We start from the raw sequence: 26,105 nt of genomic DNA, 5'->3' as shown, positions 1-26,105 counted from the left end.
CTGCTAATTCCTCCAAAAAACAACTTCGGAGCATACTACTGGTCACCCAGTAATACACTGGTCTGGAATGTATTAATCAGCTACTTTGATAAGGCCATGACTTCCTAAAATCATGCCCTAAAATGAGATCCATTCAGTCTGAGATCTTGCCCAACGCACCTAGAATAGCTTTTGCCACCCTATACAAAATGCGAGGGTAAAATTTGAACTTACCTATATGATATAGAAAATTTATGACATTACCATGCAATCCAGTATGTAACAAAATATGAGCCGTTGACTATTTCCATTATACTGTTTAGCTATAGATATGATCTGAAGACAGGCAACAGTGCCTGAAACCAATAATCTTGAAACAGACAACAGCCTTGCCATGTTAGTAACACTGCTTGCCACCCAAGCACTAAAGTTAGTGACATTGGGCCCAGTTAGGACTTGGATGGGCGACCTCCCTAGGAAAACCAGGTGCCGTTTGTTTTTTAAGGACATGCAAGTCACCGAAGTAGCATCCAGTAGAAAACTTTACACCAGGCTATTGTGCCACATTACCTTTTTTTATATCTTGAAGTAATAAACAGCAATCAACAACTTGCAATAAAGTTTATTTTTGAGAAATAAGGATTGCAGGTCACATACTTCACTTCAGCCATATCTGGATAAACTATCCAATCCAAGCATTTTATTGGGAGGCCTTTCTTTTCTTATTGTGACCAATGTCAAATTTTTGGAATGATATTTGTCATGCATTATGTAGTCTAATCGTACATCTCACATTATCAATAAAAAATTGAAACAGCTGTAACACTATGAGTTCTGTTGTTGGAACTTCATCGAGTGTGGACCTTTACATTCTTTGGATTATGTATTAGGATCTTGTTCACTCAGTCATACGACATGTCATATATCACAATGCCACCAAATGTGCACTTCAGAAAGCTGACTCATTATAATTCTGATGTTTGTGGCTGTGCTTTCATGCATTGCAATTGACTCTGATAAATGTCTTACTAGTAGAAACTGCTGGAACTTAATTAAGTGTTCAACATCAACACTTACTGGACAAAAATATTTTTCACAAAATCCAGCAGACTAATAGGCAATTAATCAGCCTCTCACAGAAAATGAGAGACAATCTACAATTCAGAAGCTCCACATTGGAAATGTGGAATCCTTGTCCTCTGGTAGGAACAACGCTGGACCCAGTGAGTGCCATAGACCATTGGATTCATTCAGATAGTCACATAATCTCATCTGGTCTACCATTCAGTTTGAAAATCTCAGTGATCACCATTTCAGCTTTAATGAAAATGGTTTCAACACAGTTAACTCAAGATTCAGTGCTTAATCTCTATTGACTACTTTTCATTCAAATGTTTATTAAGTCTCTTGACATCAGAACACTTCAGCGGAGTGCTGTGCATTTTTCCCCAGGCAGAAGTGTTTGCTGACAAGTTCAACTGCCCTCACATTGTTTTATTTTTACTGTGCAACTGATAGTAGTATGAGAAGCTCTCAGATCTGAGCATAATTTTGGATTCTGGAATATATCTATGGTATTAGACTCAAAATGTGTGTTACAAAGCACTGAGAACCCAAAATGAAACAATAAAAAGAAATTCCAAATTTGGGAAATGTTACAGAAAATGGTACAGGAGATGGTGAAAAACAAAAGGAGAGCTATGTGACTCTGTGAGGGGAAGTCAAAAAAATAAAGGGACTTTCAAGAAAAGGAATATTTATTCTAATGATAGAACACTGAAACATACATTACTTTTCTACATAAACTCCCTGTGCTAAAGCGCACTTTGTCGAACATTTCACAAGTTTTTTGATTCCATTGGAAAAAAGGCTTTTTGGTTGTGGCTGTAACCAATCTTGCACCACATTCATGACTTCTGCATTGGTTGCAAATCTTCTTCCCTTTAGTGCTTCCTTCAAAGATCCAAACATACGGAACTCACTTGGTGCCAGGTCTAGACTGTATGGTAAGTGTTCCAGCAATTTGAATCCCAAATCATTTATTGTCTGTCTATTTCGCAGAATGTGGCCAAACATTACCTTGCTGCTGGATGACAGCTTTTCTTTCTGTGATGTTCGTATCTGATTGCAGGTTTCAGTTTATTTCACAACACATCACAGTATTCCTCACTGTTCACAGTTTCACCTCTAGGAGTGAAATGAATGGCTGGCACACCTTCCCTATCCCAAAATAGTGTTTGTATAATCTTACCAGCTGATGGTTGATGTTTAAATTTCTTAACTTCTGGTGATGATGGAGTTTCCAAATCATGCTCTCAGCCTTACTTTCTGATTTGAGAGTATACACCCATGTTTTGTCTACAGTAATGATTTGCTGTAAAAATCTATTTCCTTCATGACGATGATAGGCCAGTTTACGAGAGTTGCCCATCCTTTGCACCTTATGTTGTGCAGCTGATTTTTTTTCAGTACCCACATTGCACACTTTCTAAAAACGTAGTATGTCATGTAAGATGGAATACTCTGAACAATGACTGATATGTGATTTCATCCATGGTGATTTGTCTGTTTTCCATCACCATACCCTCAATGACTTCAGAATTGTCCTCAGTTGTTGACATTGATGGCCTATCGAATCTTTCCTTGTCACATAGTTAAGTTCTTCCCTGTTTGAAGCACTGTATCCATTTGTAGATCTTACGTCATGATAAACAGCTGTCACCATACTGCACTTGCATTCAACGAATAATTTCTGCAGGTTTAAGACCTTATGGAAACAAAAAGTGAATCAGTGTCCTCATTTCCTCTTTGGTGCAGATCAACAATGGAGCTGCCGTGTTTCACAGTCTGCTACAATACAATGATTAACACAGGAATAAGAATGGCTAGTTGTATAGAATTGTCACAAATGACATTACTTCAGTCCTGAGTATTAGCAGTGTTACCAAGCCCTTTGGTGAGGAATTGCAAAAGTCTCTACTTTTTAAGTTCCCCTCATACCTCTATCAGTCCTTGATGTTCTTTTTGTTATAGTAACAAAGTGGACCTGTTTATGGAGGAGGCTAATACCTTTGACCCAGTAATGGACATCACTCTACCACAGTTTGATTTCTAAACTATTTCATGAAGATATCTAATTATTTGAAGCCTAGTCTTCTACATCTACATAAATATTCCATAAGCCACCATAGGGTGCATGGTGTAGGGTGCCCTGTACCACCACAAGTTCTTTCCTTTCCTGTTCCACACACATATGGAGGGAACAATGACTGTCTACATGCCTCCTTATGAACCCCAATTTCTCTGATTGTATCTTTGTGATCCTTACACAAAATGTACATTGATGTCAGTAGAATCATTATGCAGTCAGTTTCAAATGCTAGTTCTCTAAATTTTCTCAATAGTGTTCCCCAAAAAGAATAGTGCCTTCCCTTCAGGAATTCCCATTTGAGTTCCTGAACCATCTCCATAATACTTGTGTGTTGTTCAGACCTACTGGTAATAAATCTAGCAGTCCGCCTCTGTATTGCTTTGATATTCTTTAATCCTACCTGATGCAAACCCCAAACTCTCAAGAAATCTCAAGAATGGGTCGCACTAGCTTCCTATATGTCATCTTCTGTACAGATGAACCACACTTCCCTAAAATTCTTCAAATAAACTAAATTCAACCATTCACCTTCCCTGCTACAGTTCTTACATGCTCATTCCATTACATATCCCTTTGCAATGTCACACCTAGGTATTTGATCAGTGTGACTGTGTCAAGCAGCACACTACTAATGCTGTATTCAACCATTATGGGTTTGTGTTCCCTACTGATCTGCATTAATGTACATTTTTCTTAGATACCATTCATCACACCAACTAGAAATTTTGTCTAAGTCATCTTGTATCCTCCTACAGTTAACTCAATGATGACACCTTCTCATACACCAAAGCATCACCAGCAAACAGCCACAAGTTGCTGCTCATCCTGGCCACCAGATCAGTTATGTATTTTTAAAATAATAGCCGTTGTACCACGATTCCCTGAGGCACTTCTGATGATATCTGTGTCTTTTATGAACATTCATGATCAAGGACAACATACTGGGTTCTTTTACTTAAGAAGTCTTTCAGCCATTCACATATCTTGAAAGCTATTCTGTGTGCTTGTGCCATTCTTAATAGTCTGCAGTGGGCCACCATGTCAATTGATTTTTGGAAATTCAGGAATGTGGAATGTGCCTGGTGCCCTTCACCCATAGCTCACAGGATATCTTGTGAGAATAGGGCATGTGGAGTATGAACATTTTTTAATAAAATTTGGTATACTATCAGAGATTACATTACCATTCTAATCTCTTTGTGTATGTCTTCAAACTCTGTTGTTTCCCATTTTTACTCTCTTCATGATACAGTTGGTGTCATGTTAAGATTTTTTAGCTCTTGAGTCATGTGCCTGTGTGAGTTCTGTTAAATAATCTCAAATCTTTGTGCAGATTCATTCTTTTGTGATATTTGTGTATATATGTTTTTATACTGGTACCAAATTGGTGGTGGTGTGGTTTAATAAATTAAAGCCAGGTAATAATAGTTTTTTTAAAAAACATCTTTCCCACCCATGCTGTGTTTACATGCTGTCAAGAATTTAAGTGAGTTTCATACAGCATACTTTAAATAATCCCATTCTCTTTATAATCTTCCCCCTCTTTTTTACATTTGTAAAAATACCACATTCCAATGCATTTTCAGCCCCTCTCAATCTGATGCTGCCTCATTCACAGGCAGTCTTTCTGTTCTTAAATTGTTTTTGCAATATAACTATTATAATCACAAAAGGAACAATTACTTAACCATAAAAAGTTCTCGGTTTACTTGCCATGTCAAATTTGGATAAAATCCTGAGCTTTCGATGACTACCTCTGTCATGATGGAGGTAGTCATCGAAAGCTCGGGATTTTATCCAAATTTGACGCAGCAAGTAAACCGAGAACTTTTTATGCAAGGACTACATTGCGAAAGGTTTCGTAGTCAAATTACTTAACCAGTTAGACATTTTTGTCCTTTTTCTGTTCTTTTAAAACTAATAAACACAAGCTTATATTTTCATTTCTGTGAAGTGTTAAATTTCATTAATCTGAAGGGATGGAAAACAACTAGTTGTTTATGATTACAGAGCTCTGAGCCTATGGTGCTGTCAGGACCTAACATGGGAGGCAAATCTTGTTATGTTCGCCAGGTTGCACTGTTAGTCATTATGGCACACACCGGCTCATTTATACCAGCTGAGTATGCCACTATCAGCATTCTTGATGCCGTTTATGTATGGTAAGCATAAATTATCTGTTTATTATTGTACTAGTTGCCTTTATAGAATTCCATATTATGAATAGTTGTAAAGCTGACAATATCCACTGTTTTTTTAAATTGGGGAAAAACAAAGCAGTCAAGTTGATTTATCTTTGCATAGCAAACAACTGTATATTTGAGAGTTGGAGAGTAGGACAGGAACTGATGGTATGTGTAAGAGAAGAGAACCTGGATTAATCAGCTAGGTCAAATGTAACTGATAAATCAGTTACCAGATGAGATGCAAAGAGGGACCGTTGGCCAGTTGGAGACAAGACCAGATGATTTGTCCTTCTGTTGTTCGTTGACTTTGGAACTGTTTTTTAATATCAGACTTGCCACCTAGATAATTCAATTACAGCTACTCATGAGAAATATTCTTTTGATACATAAGATCTGGTTCAGTTAACAAAATGACAGAAAACAATTTTTAATTTTATGGAAAGCCAGAATTCAGTACCATCCATCAAACATTCATGGAAAATATGCCATCAAATAAGGCAGTGCCATGTATAACATATTTAGGTCTTCACACATACTTCTCTAGCTGTTTATGTGAAACTGTGGTTCTTATATACATCCTTGCCTGGTGCAGCAAATGATGATTTCATCTTACAAAATTGCACCACTTAACAATATGGGGCTCATCTCATAGATAAATGTCTTCAACAGCTTATAATTATAATGCAACTAACACACAGCAACACACACACACACACACACACACACACACACACACACACACACACACACACACAACATGTCTCTGGTACTATCTGTAAGTGGACTTCTATTTGAAATGGTCCACAGACTGATGCCTGACAAAAAAGAAAATCACAAGAAGAATTGCATTTTTTTCATACGGGACTCGTGGAACCTTTATTAACTCTTTGCACTCCATAATGCAGAATCTCTGTGCACTCTTATTTAAATCACTGCTGCCTGGGCAGCAAGCACACCTCAGAGATTTGCAGAGTCTCTTTGTGGAAACAAAGAGGCCACTGACCAACGCTAATACATAGATTCACACCTGTCACATTCCATCGTTGTTGTTTTTTTTATGAAAACATGGCACAATCCTTATGCTTATTCCCAGGAAACTTGTTGATAATGTGCAACTTTCCATTTCAGTGTTCCTCATCATCAGAAGTTGAATGTAGCCCTCATTTTCGTACTCGTCTTCTTTCTTCACCAAGTCTCTAATAACACTTTTACAGAGAGCTTTGTGAGTTGATGTCATCAAGTTGTAAGTTTCTCACAGTGGTTCCCATATAGTAATAGCTATGTACAAGACCTACCTCCAAGAACCAGAAGCACAGTTTTCACCACCACTTGCGACTCTTCATTACTGAACTGTAACGAAATAAAATGCTCAGATCAATCAATTCCACCAATCTTCAAATCATAACCAGTAATCACATGTGGTTTCATTATTTATTCCCTTTCCTTTCTGGTTCTCCTTTCTACAAGTGGCAGAGTTATTTGCTTTTGTAGAAAGCATCAGAACAGTTCATTTCTCCTGCCATCCTACAACCATAATTTTGTTATTGCAGAGGGATTTTATTTCATACTTCTTTAGATTCAGAACTTCTTTCTTGATTGCAGCCGTGTACAAGTGGTCAGTGTACAAATGATATCCTGATTGCCCTGTAATATCTCTGATATTAGCCAGCAATTGAAGAACTATTCCCTGAGAAAAATTCAAGTCTGGATAAATCAATAACTCTGTAGTTATAGAACCAAAATAGGATGTCAAACTACAGATATAACCACTTGATGAATCTGAAATTACATAAATTCTCTGTCCCCAGTTTTATGGTTTTTGAGGATTATTCATTTTGAAAAACACCTGACCCGTGAACAACACTATACATTCATCAGCAACTAAATGCTTATATGGTCTATAAATTTTGAAAAACTTGTCAGACAAGTAATCCAACACAATTTTCACTTTACTCAGATGTGACTGACCCAGAGTTTTGACATGTGTTGCACTTTCCGGATTAGAAACATGAAGTGTCCTAAAAAAATTCCATAAGTCATTTGCAACTAAAGCAATCTGAAACAAAAGTAGATGATTGTAAGCATTCTCTTACACATTTTTACACTTTTGTGTTGCCGCATCCAATAGCACACCATGGGAGCATTTCATTTCTTCTATGGTACTATATCTCCAGTCCCACCATGCAGAAAGTTGTGGAAATGGTATCATTTTCCACATTTTTACTGTAGCAGACTATTTTGATTTGTGTGCTGTCTGTTGGAATAAGTTGTCTGTAAAAATTAACTGAAAGAAACCAACTGATGGTGATGGAACATTACTAGTTTAGGTGATAAAACAACACTTTGAAACATCAAAAGGAAAAGCTGTGAGTTCAGAGTCATTTTCACTCTGTATTCGCCATGAATCTTGTGCTGAAAAAAAAAATGTGAACATTTTCACTGTTTTCCTCATCATTTTACTTGTAAGTTTACAAATGAATCAGTCCATCATCAAAATTATAGTCCCTTAATTTTCACTTAGAGATTAGTCTAAAAGCTGTACAATCTCTTCCTCAGAAAGGAGCATACATGAACTAGTCACCTCGCACCTACTAATTTGAATGTAATAATTACAACATTTCCCCCAACACTGCTGCTACAGTTTGATGCCAAGTTAACCAGGTTTACCTAGATGGTTGTACTATCCAGAATTGGTACCTAGTAGAGTCAGATTCAAGAATGGAGCATCTGAGAGCTGCAAGAAATGTGGAATTGAGCTTGACACGAGAATGGAAGACAAAATTTGCTGTGTCAAGCACCATTCACTGTTGGAGTGGAAAGGGTTAACATCAGAGCAATCTCTGTCTATATTGATTATACTTGAGCTATACCAAACTGACATGTTCATTTTGTACATTTCGAGTATGATCCAAGTTTCAAAATGAATCTTTGTGTGTTTGTATCCATAAGTTTAATAGCACATTGTCATGTGTGCTAAACTTAAGGTGAGTTTAATAACATGTGACACATATGACACTTTTTAAATTATATTTTGTGATCTTTCCCCAATTTTTGGAAACCACTGTGTTATAGGAAAATGAGAAATAAATCACTAACTATTTTAAATGATGCAACTTGATTGTTTTCATGGGTAGAACTAACATGAAACTTAGGGCTCATGCTGTGTTATGTATCCCACATAACAATATAATTATTAATCATAATTTAAAATTAGTATATAAGTTTTTCAATACACCTAAATGAAAAGCAATGATCTCTGAGGTTAAAAATGTGTAATTATTTAGGTGATAAATGAAACAAAGTAGTCTGTACATTAGTCAAAGGCAATACAACAGACACCATGACATAAAAAGGTGTGTGGGGATCTATTTTGTTCTCCCTCTTAGTTGGTAACAGCATTCATAGTCATGTTGGGGATTCCTCAAGGGGGCCAATCGTGTGAGGTAGGGGGAGACATGAAGTCGGAACATAACTGTAGGGTATTGGGCAGGACATGTAGAATGTTCTAGAAATATCATCATTAGATAGGCTTCTGATTTCCAGAAAGTGTAAGCTCCAAGAAATACAGGAAAATGACCATCAGCCAAGAGGCATCCAATTGTCCATTGAAGTTGCGTAGGAATTGGAGAAAATTGTGTGGTACAAAATAATAGTTCTAATTGAGAAATAAAGTCAAAAGAAATTCTGTGAGAAGTTCATGTTGAAGTTTAAAAATTAGCAGGGGTATTTGTAATACTAAAAAATGAATCAGTTGTAATATATGTAATGATGAAATGTGTCACAACAGCTGATTTGAAGTAACAAATAGGAATGACACTTGCAAATGGTGTAGGAACTCTTGACTGGTGGAGAGTGGAGAGAGAAGATTGGTGTGTGGATGACAGTTAGTGTCTTCAGGTGCAAAATACAAGAAGCCTGTTAGAATTCAGATATCTTTAACAAATTTAGTTTGTGCCAATGTAAACTTTAAATAGTGAACAATTTCAGGTAGAGGCTGATCTGTTTGATCTGCTCATAGAAGAGTTTGCTTCTCTCAAGACCAAATAAGCACACCTATGCTATGCACTTCACTTTTGTCATTTCTGTTGTGTTGGCTACAGTGGGAGTCAGCACTGACACTAACAAACGAGGAGAGTAGTTGCAATGGCTGGTGACAGGTATCCAAAATGATCTTTACATATCACATGCTGATTAATTTAACACTTTATATATTTCTAAAAAGAAGAGAACCGAAACTTAACTTGCTTCCTCTGGCGTACATGCAAGTAATTTTCACTATTGCTACTCCCAGAACACAGGCTAAGTCTCATCTCAATATTACTCAGTACTGATACTCTCAGAGTCTGTGACCGAACTGGGTTGACCAGCGACGGGCAGCTGGTTAAATCAGTATTGACAGGGGGCACTGAACTCTGTGTTCCTGGAGGTGTGGCACTGCCCACTCTTTCCATTGGCAGGTTGGTCATCACTTTCTTGATGCCATTTTGTGGCACTGTGCTGGTTGGTGTGCAGTCAGTGCTGTAGGGCTGCACAATTTCCATTTCTGGATATCAGTACACTGATGGAAAAATAAAACTGCAACACCAAGAAGGAGTTGTGTGACATAAATGAAAGTTGGTAGGTGTGTTTCTACAGCTGAAAGATGATGTCTATTAAAATTTCTTGTTAGTCACAGAAGAGTAGCACTAATAATACCACTATCAGGATTCAAACTGGGTTTGCTTTAATTACATGTTGTAGTGGTTGTGAGCATCAGTTATCTTTGAGACTGATGTGGTGAGTCGATGTTAGTCAAAAATGCATTTAAGTTGTCAAAGACGCTATTATCGATGACCCTCTAAGTTTGAATGAGGTTCTGTCATAGGGATACAAGAAGCCACTGCTGGCAGCGCTGTGCATTAGAACGTACAGTTGCAAGAAGACCGGGCTTAGTATTGCCACGTGGCAAAACTCAGAGAGAAGACCAGTGTGTTCGACATATGGCTCTTGCACGTTCTACTGCATCTGCAGCAGCAGTTGGCACCACATTGACCTGACAAACTGTTACAGTTGGTTACTTCAAGGACAGCACTGAGCCAGACACCCTGTAGTGTGCTGTCCACTGATCCCAAACTACTGTCATTTGTGACTTCAGTGGCATCAAGCAAGAGCTCGTTGGAGGGCAGGGCAGAGATCTGTTGTGCTTCCTGATGAAAACTGCCTTGGTGCCAGTGATGGTTGTGCGTCGGTTGGGAGGAGGCCAATTGAGGGCTTGCAACCGACCTGTCTATGTGCTAGACACACTGGACCTGGAGCTGGAGTTGTGGTCTAGGTTGCAATGTCATATGACAGCAGGAGCACTCTTGTCATCATCCCATGTACCCTGACTGCACATTTGTACATCAGTTTGGTGATCTGACTTGTTGTGCTGCTGTTCATGAACAGTATTCCTGGGGAGTTTCCCAACAGAATAGTGCTCGCCCATGTACCATTGCCAAAATGCTCTACAGAGTGTCTGTAATGGTTCGGGAGGGGAATAATGTGAATTGTTCAGAGCTGATGTAGTTGTACTAATGCATGTTTAGCCGCACCGGAAATTGTAAGTCCATAAATGCACACAGGTATGGATGCGTGCATGTTAAGAAACATTGTGGCAGTTCTGGAACAGTGGCTGGAAATTAATTTCTTTGAGTTTTGGTGTAGGCTTGATATTTACAGTGTACAACAATGACAATGTGGGTGCATCGGCTATTCTCTCTTCGTGTTGACTTCTTCTCCAAAAATGTCCATTTAAAAATGCAAGTTCTCATCACATCAGGATGTGGAGATTAGGACATAGCTCAGTAGGAGAATGAAAACATGACTTCCACATATTATAACTTTTAGTTACATTAATATTGGGAGAGTGCAAGTATATACATCTTTGTCATACCAGCTGAAAAGACCAACACCCACAGAGATTGATCAAAATATAATTGAGGTGCATAAAAAAATTGATAGTATAGCTTTCAGTTTTCTGTCAACTTACTCAGATATAATCATACCTCCCTGCAATATCTTTGTTGTATGGGGATGGCATGAATAAGAATCATTACAAATATTTATTTATATGTGTAGGCCATTTGAAGAACCTACACGTGTTGACATGTTGCCTTGGCCAGTTCCATCACTAGATCTGGCTGCAATAAAGCACATATACAATGTCATTGGATGACAATTCCAGCATCATCCACAGACAGCATTAACATCCCTGTATTGACAGACCATATGCAAAAGGCATGGGACTCTATCCCACAAACTGACATCCAGCACCTGCACAACACAATGCATGCATATTTGCATACTTGCATTGAACATTCTAGCGGTTACACTGGTTTCTAAGGTAACATTTCACATTGCAAATGTGAACCTCACACCTACATTAACCTGTGATCTTGCAATGGTAATCAATTAAGTATATTATCTAGACATTTGTATTCCTGAAATTTCATTACTCTACGTTAATTATTCTTTGGTCTTGCAGTTTTTTTCCGCCAGTTTATTTATATTGCTAATGACCATGTGGATGCGGTACAATGCAGCTTGTGAATGTGTAATATTATTTTAACTTTGTTAAGTGAAATATCTAAAGCAGAGACAGTATTTTGAATCTAGTATGTTTTTGCTTAGAGACTTGCATATGAGTGTATTTGAATGAGTTAATTTTGATGCTCATGGCTGTAAAATTAATATGTTCCAGGGATTCCGTAACATCGGATATAACTTGTAAGGTGGTGTGCTCTGACTTAATGGTTCTCTCTGGTAGCCCTTTACAATATAATGCCAAGTGCTAACTATGTTGAATTTGTGATACATCTCAGGCAAGAGTAGTAGAAACCACCACATCTCTGTAATAAATTGTCTTTATGCCATTTTTGGTACTGTACCATGGCCTTCAGGAATGATGGATCTTGTTCAGGTACAATGTTATTTTTGCAGTGATTACTAGGATATCATTGGTGTGGTAAAATTCCTCCAATGGATTTTGCAAAATACAGTTTACATGTTTGTGTCCATTTTTGTGTATTACTAGGATATTGTATACTGAAGCTTCTGTGCCCATCTTGCCAAATATCCTGGTGGATCTTTTGGGAAGATACACTCTGAAATGTAGTACCAAATTCAAAGCAAGAAAAATATACAAGCACAAGGAAATACTATCTGCAAACAATGTTGCTAAGCTCAGACATAGTTTAAGTCTGGAACCTAGGGAATCGGCTACTCTGAGGTGACAAAACTCAAGGGATATCTTCTATCATATTGGACCTCCTTTAGCCTGGCATAGTGCAGCAACTTCACATGGCATGGACTCAACAAGTGATTGGAAGTTCCCTGCAGAAATATTGAACCATGCTGTTTCTTTAAACATCCATAATTGTGAAAGTGTTGCCAGTGCAGGATTTCGTGCATGAAGTGACCTCTCGAATATGCCCCATAAATGTTTGATGGGATTCATATTGGGTGATCTGGGTGGTCATATCATTTTTTAAAATTGTCCAGGATGTTCTTCAAACCAGTCACAAACGATTATGGCCAAGTGACATGGTGCATTGTCATCTGTAAAAATACAGTAGTTATATGGGAACATGAAGTCCATGAATGGCTGCAATTGGTCTCCAAGTAGCTGAACATAACCATTTCCATTCAGTGAACCAGTCCATTGCATGTAAACACACCCCTCACCATTATGGAGCCACCACCAGCTTGCACTGTGCCTTGTTGACAACCTGGGTCTGCAGCTTTGTTAGGTCTCCACCACACTTGAACACTACCATTGGCTCTTGTGAACTGAAATCATGACTCATCTGACCAGACCGCTGTTTTCCAGTTATCTACAGTCAAATTGATGCCAAGGAGAGGCACTGCTGATACTGTTGTGCTGTTAGCAAAGTCACTCGCATTGGTCGTCTGCTGCCATAGCCCATTAATGCCAGACTTCACCACACTGCCCTAATGGATGCATTTATCCTACATCCCACATTGATTTCTATAGTTATTTTAGGCAGTGTTGCTTGTCTGTTACCACTGACAACTCTTCACAAATGCCACTGCTCTCGTTCGTCAAGTGAAGACTGTCAGTCACTGCATTGTCTGTGGTGAGAGGTAATGCCTGAAATTTGGTATTCTTGGCACACTCTTGACACTGTGGATCTCAGAATATTACATTCAAAATCTGTTAATTCCCTTCATGTGACCATAATCACATTGGAAACTTTGTCAAATCAATCACCTGAATCCAAATGATAGCTCTGCCAGTGCACTGACCTTTTATACCTTGTGTTCATGATACTACTGCATTTTGTATATGTGTTTATCGCTATCCTCAGCATATTACTACAACTGGGGGTCAACAATAAGTTGAACATTTTCTTAGAACTTCTGACTGGGCGCATAAAGAGTATCATCCCATTCAAAAGTGAGTAGTCAGAAAATCTCTCTTTAAAATGAAAACATGTTTGATTGGGTGTTAGAGCAAAATATGTGAAAGAAAGAATGGAATACAGCATAGCTTCTCCAGATTGATAACTCCAAGTTACGTAAAGAAATCTACAACCAGAACAAATACCAGTACTCAAGAGTAGTCAGGAGATTAAAAGCAGAAAGACATACCCAACAGATACTAAGCTCAGATTATGCCTCAAAGTCCTGCTGGTCAGTTGTAAATGAAATCAGAAACAACACATCTAAAACTAAAATTAATCATGTAGAATTAACCCCCATGAACCATGGACCTTGCCGTTGGTGGGGAGGCTTGCATGCCTCAGCGATACAGATAGCCGTACCGTAGGTGCAACCACAACGGAGGGGTATCTGTTGAGAGGCCAGACAAACGTGTGGTTCCTGAAGAGGGGCAGCAGCCTTTTCAGTAGTTGCAAGGGCAACAGTCTGGATAATTGACTGATCTGGCCTTGTAACAATAACCAAAACGGCCTTGCTGTGCTGGTACTGCGAACGGCTGAAAGCAAGGGGAAACTACAGCCGTAATTTTTCCCGAGGGCATGCAGCTTTACTGTATGATTACATGATGATGGCGTCCTCTTGGGTAAAATATTCCGGAGGTAAAATAGTCCCCCATTCGGATCTCCGGGCGGGGACTACTCAAGAGGATGTCGTTATCAGGAGAAAGAAAACTGGAGTTCTACGGATCGGAGCGTGGAATGTCAGATCCCTTAATCGGGCAGGTAGGTTAGAAAATTTAAAAAGGGAAATGGATAGGTTGCAGTTAGATATAGTGGGAATTAGTGAAGTTCGGTGGCAGGAGGAACAAGACTTCTGGTCAGGTGACTACAGGGTTATAAACACAAAATCAAATAGGGGTAATGCAGGAGTAGGTTTAATAATGAATAGGAAAATAGGAATGCGGGTAAGCTACTACAAACAGCATAGTGAACGCATTATTGTGGCCAAGATAGATACGAAGCCCACACCTACTACAGTAGTACAAGTTTATATGCCAACTAGCTCTGCAGATGACGAAGAAATTGAAGAAATGTATGATGAAATAAAAGAAATTATTCAGATTGTGAAGGGAGACGAAAATTTAATAGTCATGGGTGACTGGAATTCGAGTGTAGGAAAAGGGAGAGAAGGAAACATAGTAGGTGAATATGGATTGGGGGACAGAAATGAAAGAGGAAGCCGCCTGGTAGAATTTTGCACAGAGCACAACATAATCATAGCTAACACTTGGTTTAAGAATCATGAAAGAAGGTTATATACATGGAAGAACCCTGGAGATACTAAAAGGTATCAGATAGATTATATAATGGTAAGACAGAGATTTAGGAACCAGGTTTTAAATTATAAGACATTTCCAGGGGCAGATGTGGACTCTGACCACAATCTATTGGTTATGACCTGTAGATTAAAACTGAAGAAACTGCAAAAAGGTGGGAATTTTAGGAGATGGGACCTGGATAAACTAAAAGAACCAGAGGTTGTACAGAGATTCAGGGAGAGCATAAGGGAGCAATTGACAGGAATGGGGGAAATAAATACAGTAGAAGAAGAATGGGTAGCTTTGAGGGATGAAGTAGTGAAGGCAGCAGAGGATCAAGTAGGTAAAAAGACGAGGGCTAGTAGAAATCCTTGGGTAACAGAAGAAATATTGAATTTAATTGATGAAAGGAGAAAATATAAAAATGCAGTAAGTGAAACAGGCAAAAAGGAATACAAACGTCTCAAAAATGAGATCGACAGGAAGTGCAAAATGGCTAAGCAGGGATGGCTAGAGGACAAATGTAAGGATGTAGAGGCCTATCTCACTAGGGGTAAGATAGATACCGCCTACAGGAAAATTAAAGAGACCTTTGGAGATAAGAGAACGACTTGTATGAATATCAAGAGCTCAGATGGAAACCCAGTTCTAAGCAAAGAAGGGAAAGCAGAAAGGTGGAAGGAGTATATAGAGGGTCTATACAAGGGCGATGTACTTGAGGACAATATTATGGAAATGGAAGAGGATGTAGATGAAGATGAAATGGGAGATATGATACTGCGTGAAGAGTTTGACAGAGCACTGAAAGACCTGAGTCGAAACAAGGCCCCCGGAGTAGACAATATTCCATTGGAACTACTGACGGCCGTGGGAGAGCCAGTCCTGACAAAACTCTACCATCTGGTGAGCAAGATGTATGAAACAGGCGAAATACCCTCAGACTTCAAGAAGAATATAATAATTCCAATCCCAAAGAAAGCAGGTGTTGACAGATGTGAAAATTACCGAACTATCAGCTTAATAAGTCACAGCTGCAAAATACTAACACGAATTCTTTACAGACGAATGGAAAAACTAGTAGAAGCCAACCTCGGGGAAGATCAGTTTGGATTCCGTAGAAACACTGGAACACGTGAGGCAATACTGACCTTACGACTTATCTTAGAAGAAAGATTAAGGAAAGGCAAACCTACGTTTCTAGCATTTGTAGACTTAGAGAAAGCTTTTGACAATGTTAACTGGAATACTCTCTTTCAAATTCTAAAGGTGGCAGGGGTAAAATACAGGGAGCGAAAGGCTATTTACAATTTGTACAGAAAGCAGATGGCAGTTATAAGAGTCGAGGGACATGAAAGGGAAGCAGTGGTTGGGAAGGGTGTAAGACAGGGTTGTAGCCTCTCCCCGATGTTGTTCAATCTGTATATTGAGCAAGCAGTAAAGGAAACAAAAGAAAAATTCGGAGTAGGTATTAAAATTCATGGAGAAGAAATAAAAACTTTGAGGTTCGCCGATGACATTGTAATTCTGTCAGAGACAGCAAAGGACTTGGAAGAGCAGTTGAATGGAATGGACAGTGTCTTGAAAGGAGGATATAAGATGAACATCAACAAAAGCAAAACAAAGATAATGGAATGTAGTCTAATTAAGTCAGGTGATGCTGAGGGAATTAGATTAGGAAATGAGGCACTTAAAGTAGTAAAGGAGTTTTGCTATTTGGGGAGCAAAATAACTGATGATGGTCGAAGTAGAGAGGATATAAAATGTAGGCTGGCAATGGCAAGGAAAGCGTTTCTGAAGAAGAGAAATTTGTTAACATCCAGTATTGATTTAAGTGTCAGGAAGTCATTTCTGAAAGTATTCGTATGGAGTGTAGCCATGTATGGAAGTGAAACATGGACGATAAATAGTTTGGACAAGAAGAGAATAGAAGCTTTCGAAATGTGGTGCTACAGAAGAATGCTGAAGATTAGATGGGTAGATCACATAACTAATGAGGAAGTATTGAATAGGATTGGGGAGAAGAGAAGTTTGTGGCACAACTTGACCAGAAGAAGGGATCGGTTGGTAGGACATGTTCTGAGGCATCAAGGGATCACCAATTTAGTATTGGAGGGGAGCGTGGAGGGTAAAAATCGTAGAGGGAGACCAAGAGATGAATACACTAAGCAGATTCAGAAGGATGTAGGTTGCAGTAGGTATTGGGAGATGAAAAAGCTTGCACAGGATAGAGTAGCATGGAGAGCTGCATCAAACCAGTCTCAGGACTGAAGACCACAACAACAACACAACAGAATTAACTGTGAATAATGATATAATTTCTGAGTGCCTTCTAGTTACTAACATTTTTAATGACTATAGATACTGTCAAAAGTGATGTCTGCATGAAACTGGGTACACAGCATACATTTGAGTCCACTAATGAACATAGCTGCGGTGCAGTACCTGCAGTAAGCACAGATGACATTTTGCAGCTTGTTGACAGCCTCAGAAACAAAATGGCGGCAGGTTTCGATGAAATTTCTCCATATCAATTGAAGAGATCCATACATGAACTAGTGAAACCGTTAGTTCATTTAATAAACCGTGTTCTTGAAGATAATGTATTTCCTGACAATTTGAAACTGGCTGTAATCAAAACCTCACATGGAAGGGGAAAGAAAGCATGTTCAGAAATACAGACCCATTGCCCTAATCTCAACATTTAACGAAGTGACTGAGAAAATAATGTTAAAAGGAACCTTGAAACTTTACAACACTGCTGAGGTGTTAGGTGATTTCCAGCATTGTTTCAGAAGATGAAGTACCATGTCAACAGCAGTTTTAATTTGTTCATTATGTACTTGAAAAAAATAAAAAGTCACAAGAAGCAGGAGTATTCCTGGACATATCAAAAGCTTTTGACAGAGTACATCATGATGTACTCTTATCAAAAACTGCGATGAATGGTTTCACTGGAAACATATTTAAAAGGTAGACAACAGTGCACAGAAATTAATATATGATAATGGAGAGACCGGTTGGTAGGACATGTTCTGAGGCATCAAGGGATCACAGATTTAGCATTGGAGGGCAGCGTGGAGCGTAAAAATCGTAGAGGGAGACCGAGAGATGAATACACTAAGCAGATTCAGAAGGATGTAGGTTGCAGTAGGTACTGGGAGATGAAGAAGCTCTCACAGGATAGAGTAGCACGGAGAGCTGCATCAAACCAGTCTCAGGGCTGAAGACGACAATGACAACAACAACAACAATGGAGAAATGCTGGAGAGGAGTTAATCAGGATAGGAAATACATGTTTTGATCTTCCTCAGGGCTCTATTGTAGGTCCATTCTCATTTATATGTCATGTAAATGATTTCCCATGTTTTGTAGGTAACAAGCATGTGATCACTATTTATACCAATGACACATCTGGTGTCTGTTGTGCAGACAGTAAGCCCAGGCTAATTGAAGATATTCAGAACTTTATAGAAAAGGCTTAAAATTCACTTTGAATGAGACAGCTTAAAAGTAAAGAGAGAAAAAACAAATATTATTCACTTTACATTGAGGGGTCCAAATATTCAAAATATCGTGATTGAAATTCTGTCAAAAACTTGTTCGGAATGTAAATTTGGGTTTATACGTAAATGATGACTTACATGGAAGCAGCAAGCTGACAATGTGTGCAAAAATGACGTGCAGTCAATATATGGGGGTGGTTTGAAAAGTTCTCAGAATCACCATGAGAGGTCAGCACTAGCATAATGAATTGTTCACACGATGATATTCATTGGACTGTTGACCGTAAACACGTGCCATGTCAGTGCTCTTGGAAGAGAGCTGTGGTGGTGACGTGGCTCTGTTGTTGTTTCCACGTAGTGATTTACGAACATGGAAAAAATTGAGATTCAAGCAGTGATTAAGTACTTTGTATAGAAAGATATGAAAGCAAAGGACATTCATGCTGATTTCCAGAATACACTGGGGGACTTTGCTCCTTCATATTCAACTGTTGCCAAATGGACAAATGAATTTAAATTTTGTTGGGAGAGCTTAGATTATGATCTGCACAGTGGTCGGCCAAGATGTGTCACTACTCCAGAAATCATTGCAAAAGTGCACAAAATGGTCATGGAGGACCGCCAATTGAAAGTGCATGAAGTTGCTCACGTTTTCCAGTTGTCATCTGAAAGAGTGTATCACATTTTCACTGAAGAATTAGAAATGAAAAATTGTCTGCAAGATGGGTGCCATGATTCTTGATACTGGATCAAAAACGCGTGAGATTGGGTATATCAGAACAATGTTTGGCCCATTTTAGAAGAAACTAAGAAGATTTTTTGGGCTGGTTTGTTACCACAGATGAAACTTGGGTGCACTACTATACCCCAGAGACAAAGCAACAGTCAAAGCAGTGGAAACAAGCTGATTCTCTGTCACCAAAGAAAGCAAAGACAATTTCTTTGGTGGGAAAGGTCATGGCATGAGTATTCTGGGATGCAAAGGGGATTCTGTTTGTAGATTATCTCCCCACTGGGCAAACAATTACTGGAGAATACTATGCTTACCTCCTGGACAAATTGCAACAAAAGATATGCAAAAAAGGCCAGGTTTAGCAAGGAAGAAAGTCTTCCATCGTCCGCCCCGGTAGCTGTGTGGTCAGCACGACGGTATGTCATACCTAAGGGCCTGGGTTCGATTCCTGGCTGGTTCGGAGATTTTCTCCGCTCAGGTACTGGGTGTTGTGTTGCCCTTATAATCATTATTTCATCCTCATTGAGATGCAAGTCACCGAAGTGGCGTCAACTCGAAAGACTTGCACCAGGGGAACGGTCTATCCGATGGGAGGCCCTAGCCACACAACATTTCCATTTCCATCTCCCATCAAGACAATGTGTGCCCGCACACATGTGCCATCACCATGGCAAAATTACATGAACTAAGATATGAATTGTTGCCACATCTGTCTTATTCTTCTGATATGGCTTCGTCATACTTTCATCTCTTCCCAAAACTGAATATTTTTCTTGGCGGATGAAGATTCACTTCAAATGAAGAATTGATAGCCGGAGTTGACAACTATTTTGCAGGTCTGGAGGAAACTCATTTTCAAGACGAGATGAAGGCACTGGAACATCATTGGACCAAGTGCATTAATCTATGAGGAGACTACATTGAAAATAAAAAAAGTTTCAGTGATGTAAGTCCTTTATTTCTATTCTGTTCCAAGAACTTTTCAAACCACTTTCATAAATTAATGAGATTATCACCATACCTTAAATCTGAAACCCTAAGGACTGTGTATTTTTGATTACTATATATTTCCATATAAGTAGAGTCAAAACAAAGTTCTTGCTCTCTTTCTCAGTCTTAGGGTAATTCTTCTTGGACTTGGAGAGTAGTCTGGAGACTTAACTTTATCTATTACTAGCAGCATCAGTGTGTAGTATCATCAAAAATCCCAGGCCTGGAATTGATAAGTGCTTGATTTAAATCAGTAGATGTGATGTGCATGTACAGACAAACAAATGATTACAGTTTAAAAACATGTATTATATATTCAAGAGAAAGAACTTTGCAAATTGAGCAAGTAAATAAAATGTTAGTCCACCTGTGGCCCTTATGCAAGCAGTTATTCAGCTTGGCATTTAGTGATAGAGTTGTTTGATGTTCTCTTGAGGGTTATCATGCCAAATTCTTCCAATTGACATTTAGATGTCAAAATCCCAAACTGGTTGGAGGGCCCTGTCCATAAAGCTCCAAATGTTCACAGTTGCTAAGAGATCCAGTGACCATGCTGGCTAAGGTAGGGTCTGTCAAGAATGAAGACAAGCAGTAGAAACTTTTGCCACGTGTGGGCAGCACTATATTGCTGTTTAAATGTAAGCCCAGGTTGGATTGTCATGAAGGGCAACAAAACAGGGCCTAGAACATCGTTGACGTACAGCTGTGCCATTAAGCGTGCCGTGCATTACAACCACAGGGGTCCTGCTATGAAATGAAGTGGCCCCAGACAATCACTCCTGGTTATCAGGCCATATGGCCAGTGACAGTGAAGTTGGTATCCCATTGCTGTAGGGGCATCTCCAGACACACCTTTGCTGGTCATCAGGGCTCAGTTGAAAGCGAGACTCATTACTGAAGACAGTTTTAGTCCAGTCAATGAGATTCCAAGCAGAGTGTGCTCAACACCACTGAAAACCATCTTCTTGGTGTACTGAAGTAAATGGTGGTTGATGCAAAGGGCACAATGAGCTCGGCCCCCTTCCTGTTACCTGTTAGCTGCCTCTTAATGATCCTTGTAGTTACTGAAGTAACAGTTGCACGTTGGATCTATGATGATGATGAATCCAGGAAGCAAGTGCCTCTCTGACAAATTACTTGGTCCTGATGTTCTGTAATCTCTCTAGGCTGATCACTACCTTCTTGATGCTGTTTTTCACCATAGTTCATCCATTCCTGTCAATATTGTCAAACAGTGACATCACATGTATTCAAATGTCAGTTTGCTGATTACCCCAGCCAGCTTCTTTGAGCCCAACTACACATCCTCTCTCAAATGCAGATGCCTGCTTATATTATTCATTCATCTCTCTGCAAGTCATACTTACTGCCCAACTGAGTACGCAATATGAAATTTGCAAAGACTTTGTGCCCTGGTATCAACATGTCTCTTATTTACTATCCTTACCAACTGTATGGTGAAATTGCACTGCAGCATCGCACCTTCACCCATTGGCCGAGGAAGATTATAGTTTTACATTTTCCTTTGATATCTGTTTGAATATCAATTTGAATAAGTCCTTTGTGGAGGTCTGTCCCCCGCCCCCCCCCCCCCCCCCCCCTCTCCTGTTTTGGCTTTGGCCAACAATGCCTTTGTCAAAAATAGACAACACATGCTCTTTCTTTCTTTCTCTCTCTCTCTCTCTCTCTCTCTTACACACACACACACACACACACACACACACACACACACACACACACACACACACACACTAATGCAAATGCAACTCACACTCGTGACTGCAGTCTCTGGCAGCTGAAGTGATACTGTGAGCTGCAGCAGCAGCATTGCATGATGGGAAACAACTGGGTGTGAATGAGGAGGGGGCTGGGGTGGGGAGAGGAAGGGAGAGCAGGGTAGGGGAGGGGGGTGTTGAAGTGCTGCTGGAGAGCATGAAGGGACAAAGTGGAGAGAGGGTAGGGCAGCTAGGTGCAGTTGGGAGGTTAGATGGAGGGCAGAGGATGGGAGGTTAGTGCAAACGAAGAGAGGTAAAAGGATTCTGGATGTTCAGGAAGGATTCCTCTAGATGTCTCGTGAATAGGTTGGCATAGGATGGTGCCATATGGGTGTCCTTAGCTTTACCCCAGATTTGTTTATAGGTAATGCCTTCATAGGAAAGTAATTCTGGGTGAGGATGTAGTTGGTCATGGTGACTAGGAAGGAGGTTGTTGGTTGGGAATCCGTTTAGCATTGGACAAGGTAGTGTTCAATAGTAGCAAGGACATGAGCGTTAGTGATGTTAGTGTAAAGGGAAGTGGCATCAATAGTGACAAGCAGGGTATCATGTGATAAAGTGGAGAGTCGGTGGAGGAAATGGTTGATATCATTTATGTAGGAGGGTAGGTTCTGGGTAATAGGCTGAAGGTGTTGGTCTATGAGAGCAGAGGGTCTCTCAGTGGGGCATGGTAACCAGCTACGATGGGGCATCCTGGGTGGTTGGATGTATGGCCTTTAGGAAGCATGTAGAGGGCAGGAGTGTGGGGAGTGGTAGGGTTAAGCAGAGAGATGGACTCGGGGGAGGTTCTGGGATGGCCTCAGGATTTGAGGAGAGACAGGAGATGCTGCTGGATTTCTGGAATGGGATCACTGTAGCAAGGTTTGTAGGTGGGTGTATCTGACAGCTGCCAGAGTCCTTCTGCCAGGCAATCCTTGCAGTTCAAAACAACAGTGGTGGAGCATTTGTCCGCAGGTAGGATTATAAGGTCGGGATCAGTTCTTAGATGGTGACTGCAGTTCTTTCTGCAGATGTAAGGTTAGTTTGCATCTTGAGGGATTTGTAGAATGATGGTGAGGCAAGGTTTGAGGTTAAGAAGTTCTGAAAAGTTAACAGGGGGACATTTGGGGGCAGTTGGGTTGGATCACAGTTGGATAGAGTAGTGGAGTGTGTCAGGCAGTGTTAAAAAATGGTCTTTGGTTAAGTCTGATTGGTAGGTTTGGTGGCAAAAAAGTATTTGCACTATAAGGACTGGCAGAAGGAGAGAAAGTCTTTAACAACTCCTGCATGGCTGAATTTGCAAGTGGGACAAAAGGTGAGGCTTTGGAAAAGACAGATATTTATGTGGGGCTAAGGCTTATGGAGGAAAGGTGCATGACTGTGTTTCGGGTCTGTTTAGGTTCTGGATTCTGTGTGGTGTTGGGAGGGAGTTTAGGATGGTCGGGTAAATGTAGAAGTTCTGTGAGACAAGATTTGTTAGCCATGATGAGAGATCATAGGGGAGGTTTGGAGGGTATTGTGGAGGTGGTGGACGGTGGTATTCCAAGGCAGGAGTAGTAAGTGAGCAGGGTGTAAAGGTTTTTGAGGTGGCATTGTGAATATTACTTTAGTTCCTGGAGGGCAAGAGTTACAGTGTCTGTTATGGGTTCCAGGACTTTGGGATTACATAGGAGAATTTTATGGATGGAGAGAAAGTACTGCATGGAGGTTTCAGTTTGGTTGATATGGTTTTGCAGGACTATATTAGTGAGGGTGGAATCTGAACAGATGGACATCATTATGGAACAAGGGGTAGCAGTCAAAGATGTGGAATTTGATGGTAAGGCCATTTGGGGGTATTCCATGAGCCAAGCAACAGTGCAGGAATAGTACTGAGTTCTTGCTAGGGATAAGGAAACTTTTCTGTATTGACGCAGATGTAAGAGGCAAGGATCCATTGTGGTGGGAAAAAACCAAAAAACACCATAAATAACATAAATTATGCCCGAAAAAATTCATAAAAGTACACCCAATACATGGGGAAAATCACGAGAAAAATGAAACAGATGAGAAAGATGAAATCTGAGGGAGTCAATGATAGTAAAAGGTGAAAACTCACTAAAGTTGCCATGAAGTCACAATGAGATCAAAGAAAAGATATAAATAAAAATAATTATTTTACCATGGCTGCAGGTCTGAGGGTGGATAAGTGTGAACAAGGGGGACAGCAGATGTGACTAGATGAGGTGAAATACTCCTGCCAATATTATTAACTCTGTACCTTCAAATTGATCAATGTCCTGTATTTTCACATGTAATTTCCCACACACTTCCGGTGCCTCATCATCTTGTGTCTCATCCTACGAACTCCTCCCCACCCTTCACTATTTCTCTGTTCTATTCCAGTTGGCACTCACTATTTCACTTATTACCTGGAATCTACCCTCCTATATAAAAGATGCCAACCATTTCCTCTGCTGACTCTCCGCAATTCCTGTCCCTTTACCACATGGTGTCCTGCTTTTCATTATTGATGCCACCTCCCTAACGCCCCTCTCTAATGCCCATGGCCTTACTGGTATTGAACACTACCTTTGCCACTACAAACATATCCAGGGTAAAGCTATGGGCACCCACATGGCACCATCCTATTCCAACCAATTCATGGGTCATCTAGAGGAATTCTTCCTAAACAGCCTGAACCCTAAACCCCTCACCTGGATCAAATTCAATGATGGCATTTTTGCGATCTGGATTGAGGGTGAGAACACCCTATCCACATTCCTCCAGAACCTCAACAGTTTCTCCCCCATTTGCTTCACCTAGTCCTATTCAGCCCAACAAGCCACCTTCCTAGATGCTGACCTTTACTTCAGAGATGGCTGCATCATTACCTTGTCCATATCAAAACTACTAACCACCAGCAATACCTCCACTTTGACAGCTGCCACCCGTTCCATGCCAAGAAGTCCCTTCAGTACAACCTAACCAACTGTGGTTGTCACATCTGAAGTGATGAGCCATCCCTCTCGAAATATGTCACTGAGACCTTGACAGACAGTAATTATCCTCCCAACCTTGTACAAGAACAAATCTCCCAAGCCTTATCTTTCTAGTCTCTCACCCTCTTCCAAAGTCTCACCATCTGGCCACAAAGGAGCATTTCCCTCGTAACTCCTTACCATCCAAGACTAGAGCAACAGAATTACATTCTTTGCCAGGGTTTCAACTACCTCTTGTCATGCCCTGAAATGAGAAATGTCCTGCCCACTATCCTTCCCACCCCTCCCAGAGTGGTATTTCACCATACACCAAACCTACACAATATACACTCATGCTCATAAATTAAGGATAATGCTGAAATATGGTGAAACAATGCTCTGGTGGGCAGTTAGCAGATTTAAATCACCTCGGGGTATGACCATGCAGTGCATTTGACCTGCAGTCATCGCTCAGTGGTGCTGGCAGCAGTCCACATACGCAGAGATGTGTTGGTGCTCATCAGAGTACAGTGCAGCGAGTAAGTGTGCAGATGGTTTCAGACGTGCTAATGGTGACTGTATGTTGAAAATGGCTCAAAGAACACATATTGATGACGTTATGAGGGGTAGAATACTAGGGCAACTGGAGGCTGGTCAAACACAGCAGGTCATAATACGGGCCCTCTGTGTGCCACAATGTGTGATCTCACGATTATGGCAAAGATTCCAGCAGACAGGAAACATGTCCAGGCACTACAGTATGGGACTCCACGGTGTACAACACCACAAGAAGACCGATATCTCACCATCAGTGCCCCCAGATGGCCACAGAGTACTGCTGGTAGCCTTGCTCGGGACCTTACCACTGCCACTGGAACAGTTGTCTCCAGATACACAATCTACAGACGACTGAACAGACTTGGTTTATTCGCCCAGATACCTGCAAGGTGCATTCCACTGACATGGTCATTGGAACAGTGGTCCCAGGTTATGTTCACGGACGAGTCCAGGTGTAGTCTGAACAGTGATTCTCGCCAGGTTTTCATCTTGCGTGAACCAGTAACCAGATACCAACCACTTGATGTCATTGAAAGGGACCTGTATGGAGATTGT

General features: G+C 40.2%; 1 protein-coding gene across 2 annotated transcripts in view; it reads left to right on the top strand.

The window, feature by feature from the left end:
* The window catches only part of LOC126475365 (DNA mismatch repair protein Msh3-like), a 356,972-nt gene that overhangs the window by 259,178 nt on the left and 71,689 nt on the right, over nucleotides 1-26,105 (top strand). For both annotated transcript variants that reach the window (XM_050103183.1, XM_050103182.1), the window contains one exon: nucleotides 5,141-5,292. In XM_050103183.1, the coding sequence (XP_049959140.1) occupies nucleotides 5,141-5,292 (152 nt within the window). The remainder of the gene's footprint in view (nucleotides 1-5,140; nucleotides 5,293-26,105) is intronic.

This window comes from Schistocerca serialis, chromosome 4, assembly GCF_023864345.2.
Source record: "Schistocerca serialis cubense isolate TAMUIC-IGC-003099 chromosome 4, iqSchSeri2.2, whole genome shotgun sequence".
NCBI classification, from domain to species: domain Eukaryota; kingdom Metazoa; phylum Arthropoda; class Insecta; order Orthoptera; family Acrididae; genus Schistocerca; species Schistocerca serialis.
This window is presented reverse-complemented; position numbering and strand designations above follow the sequence as displayed.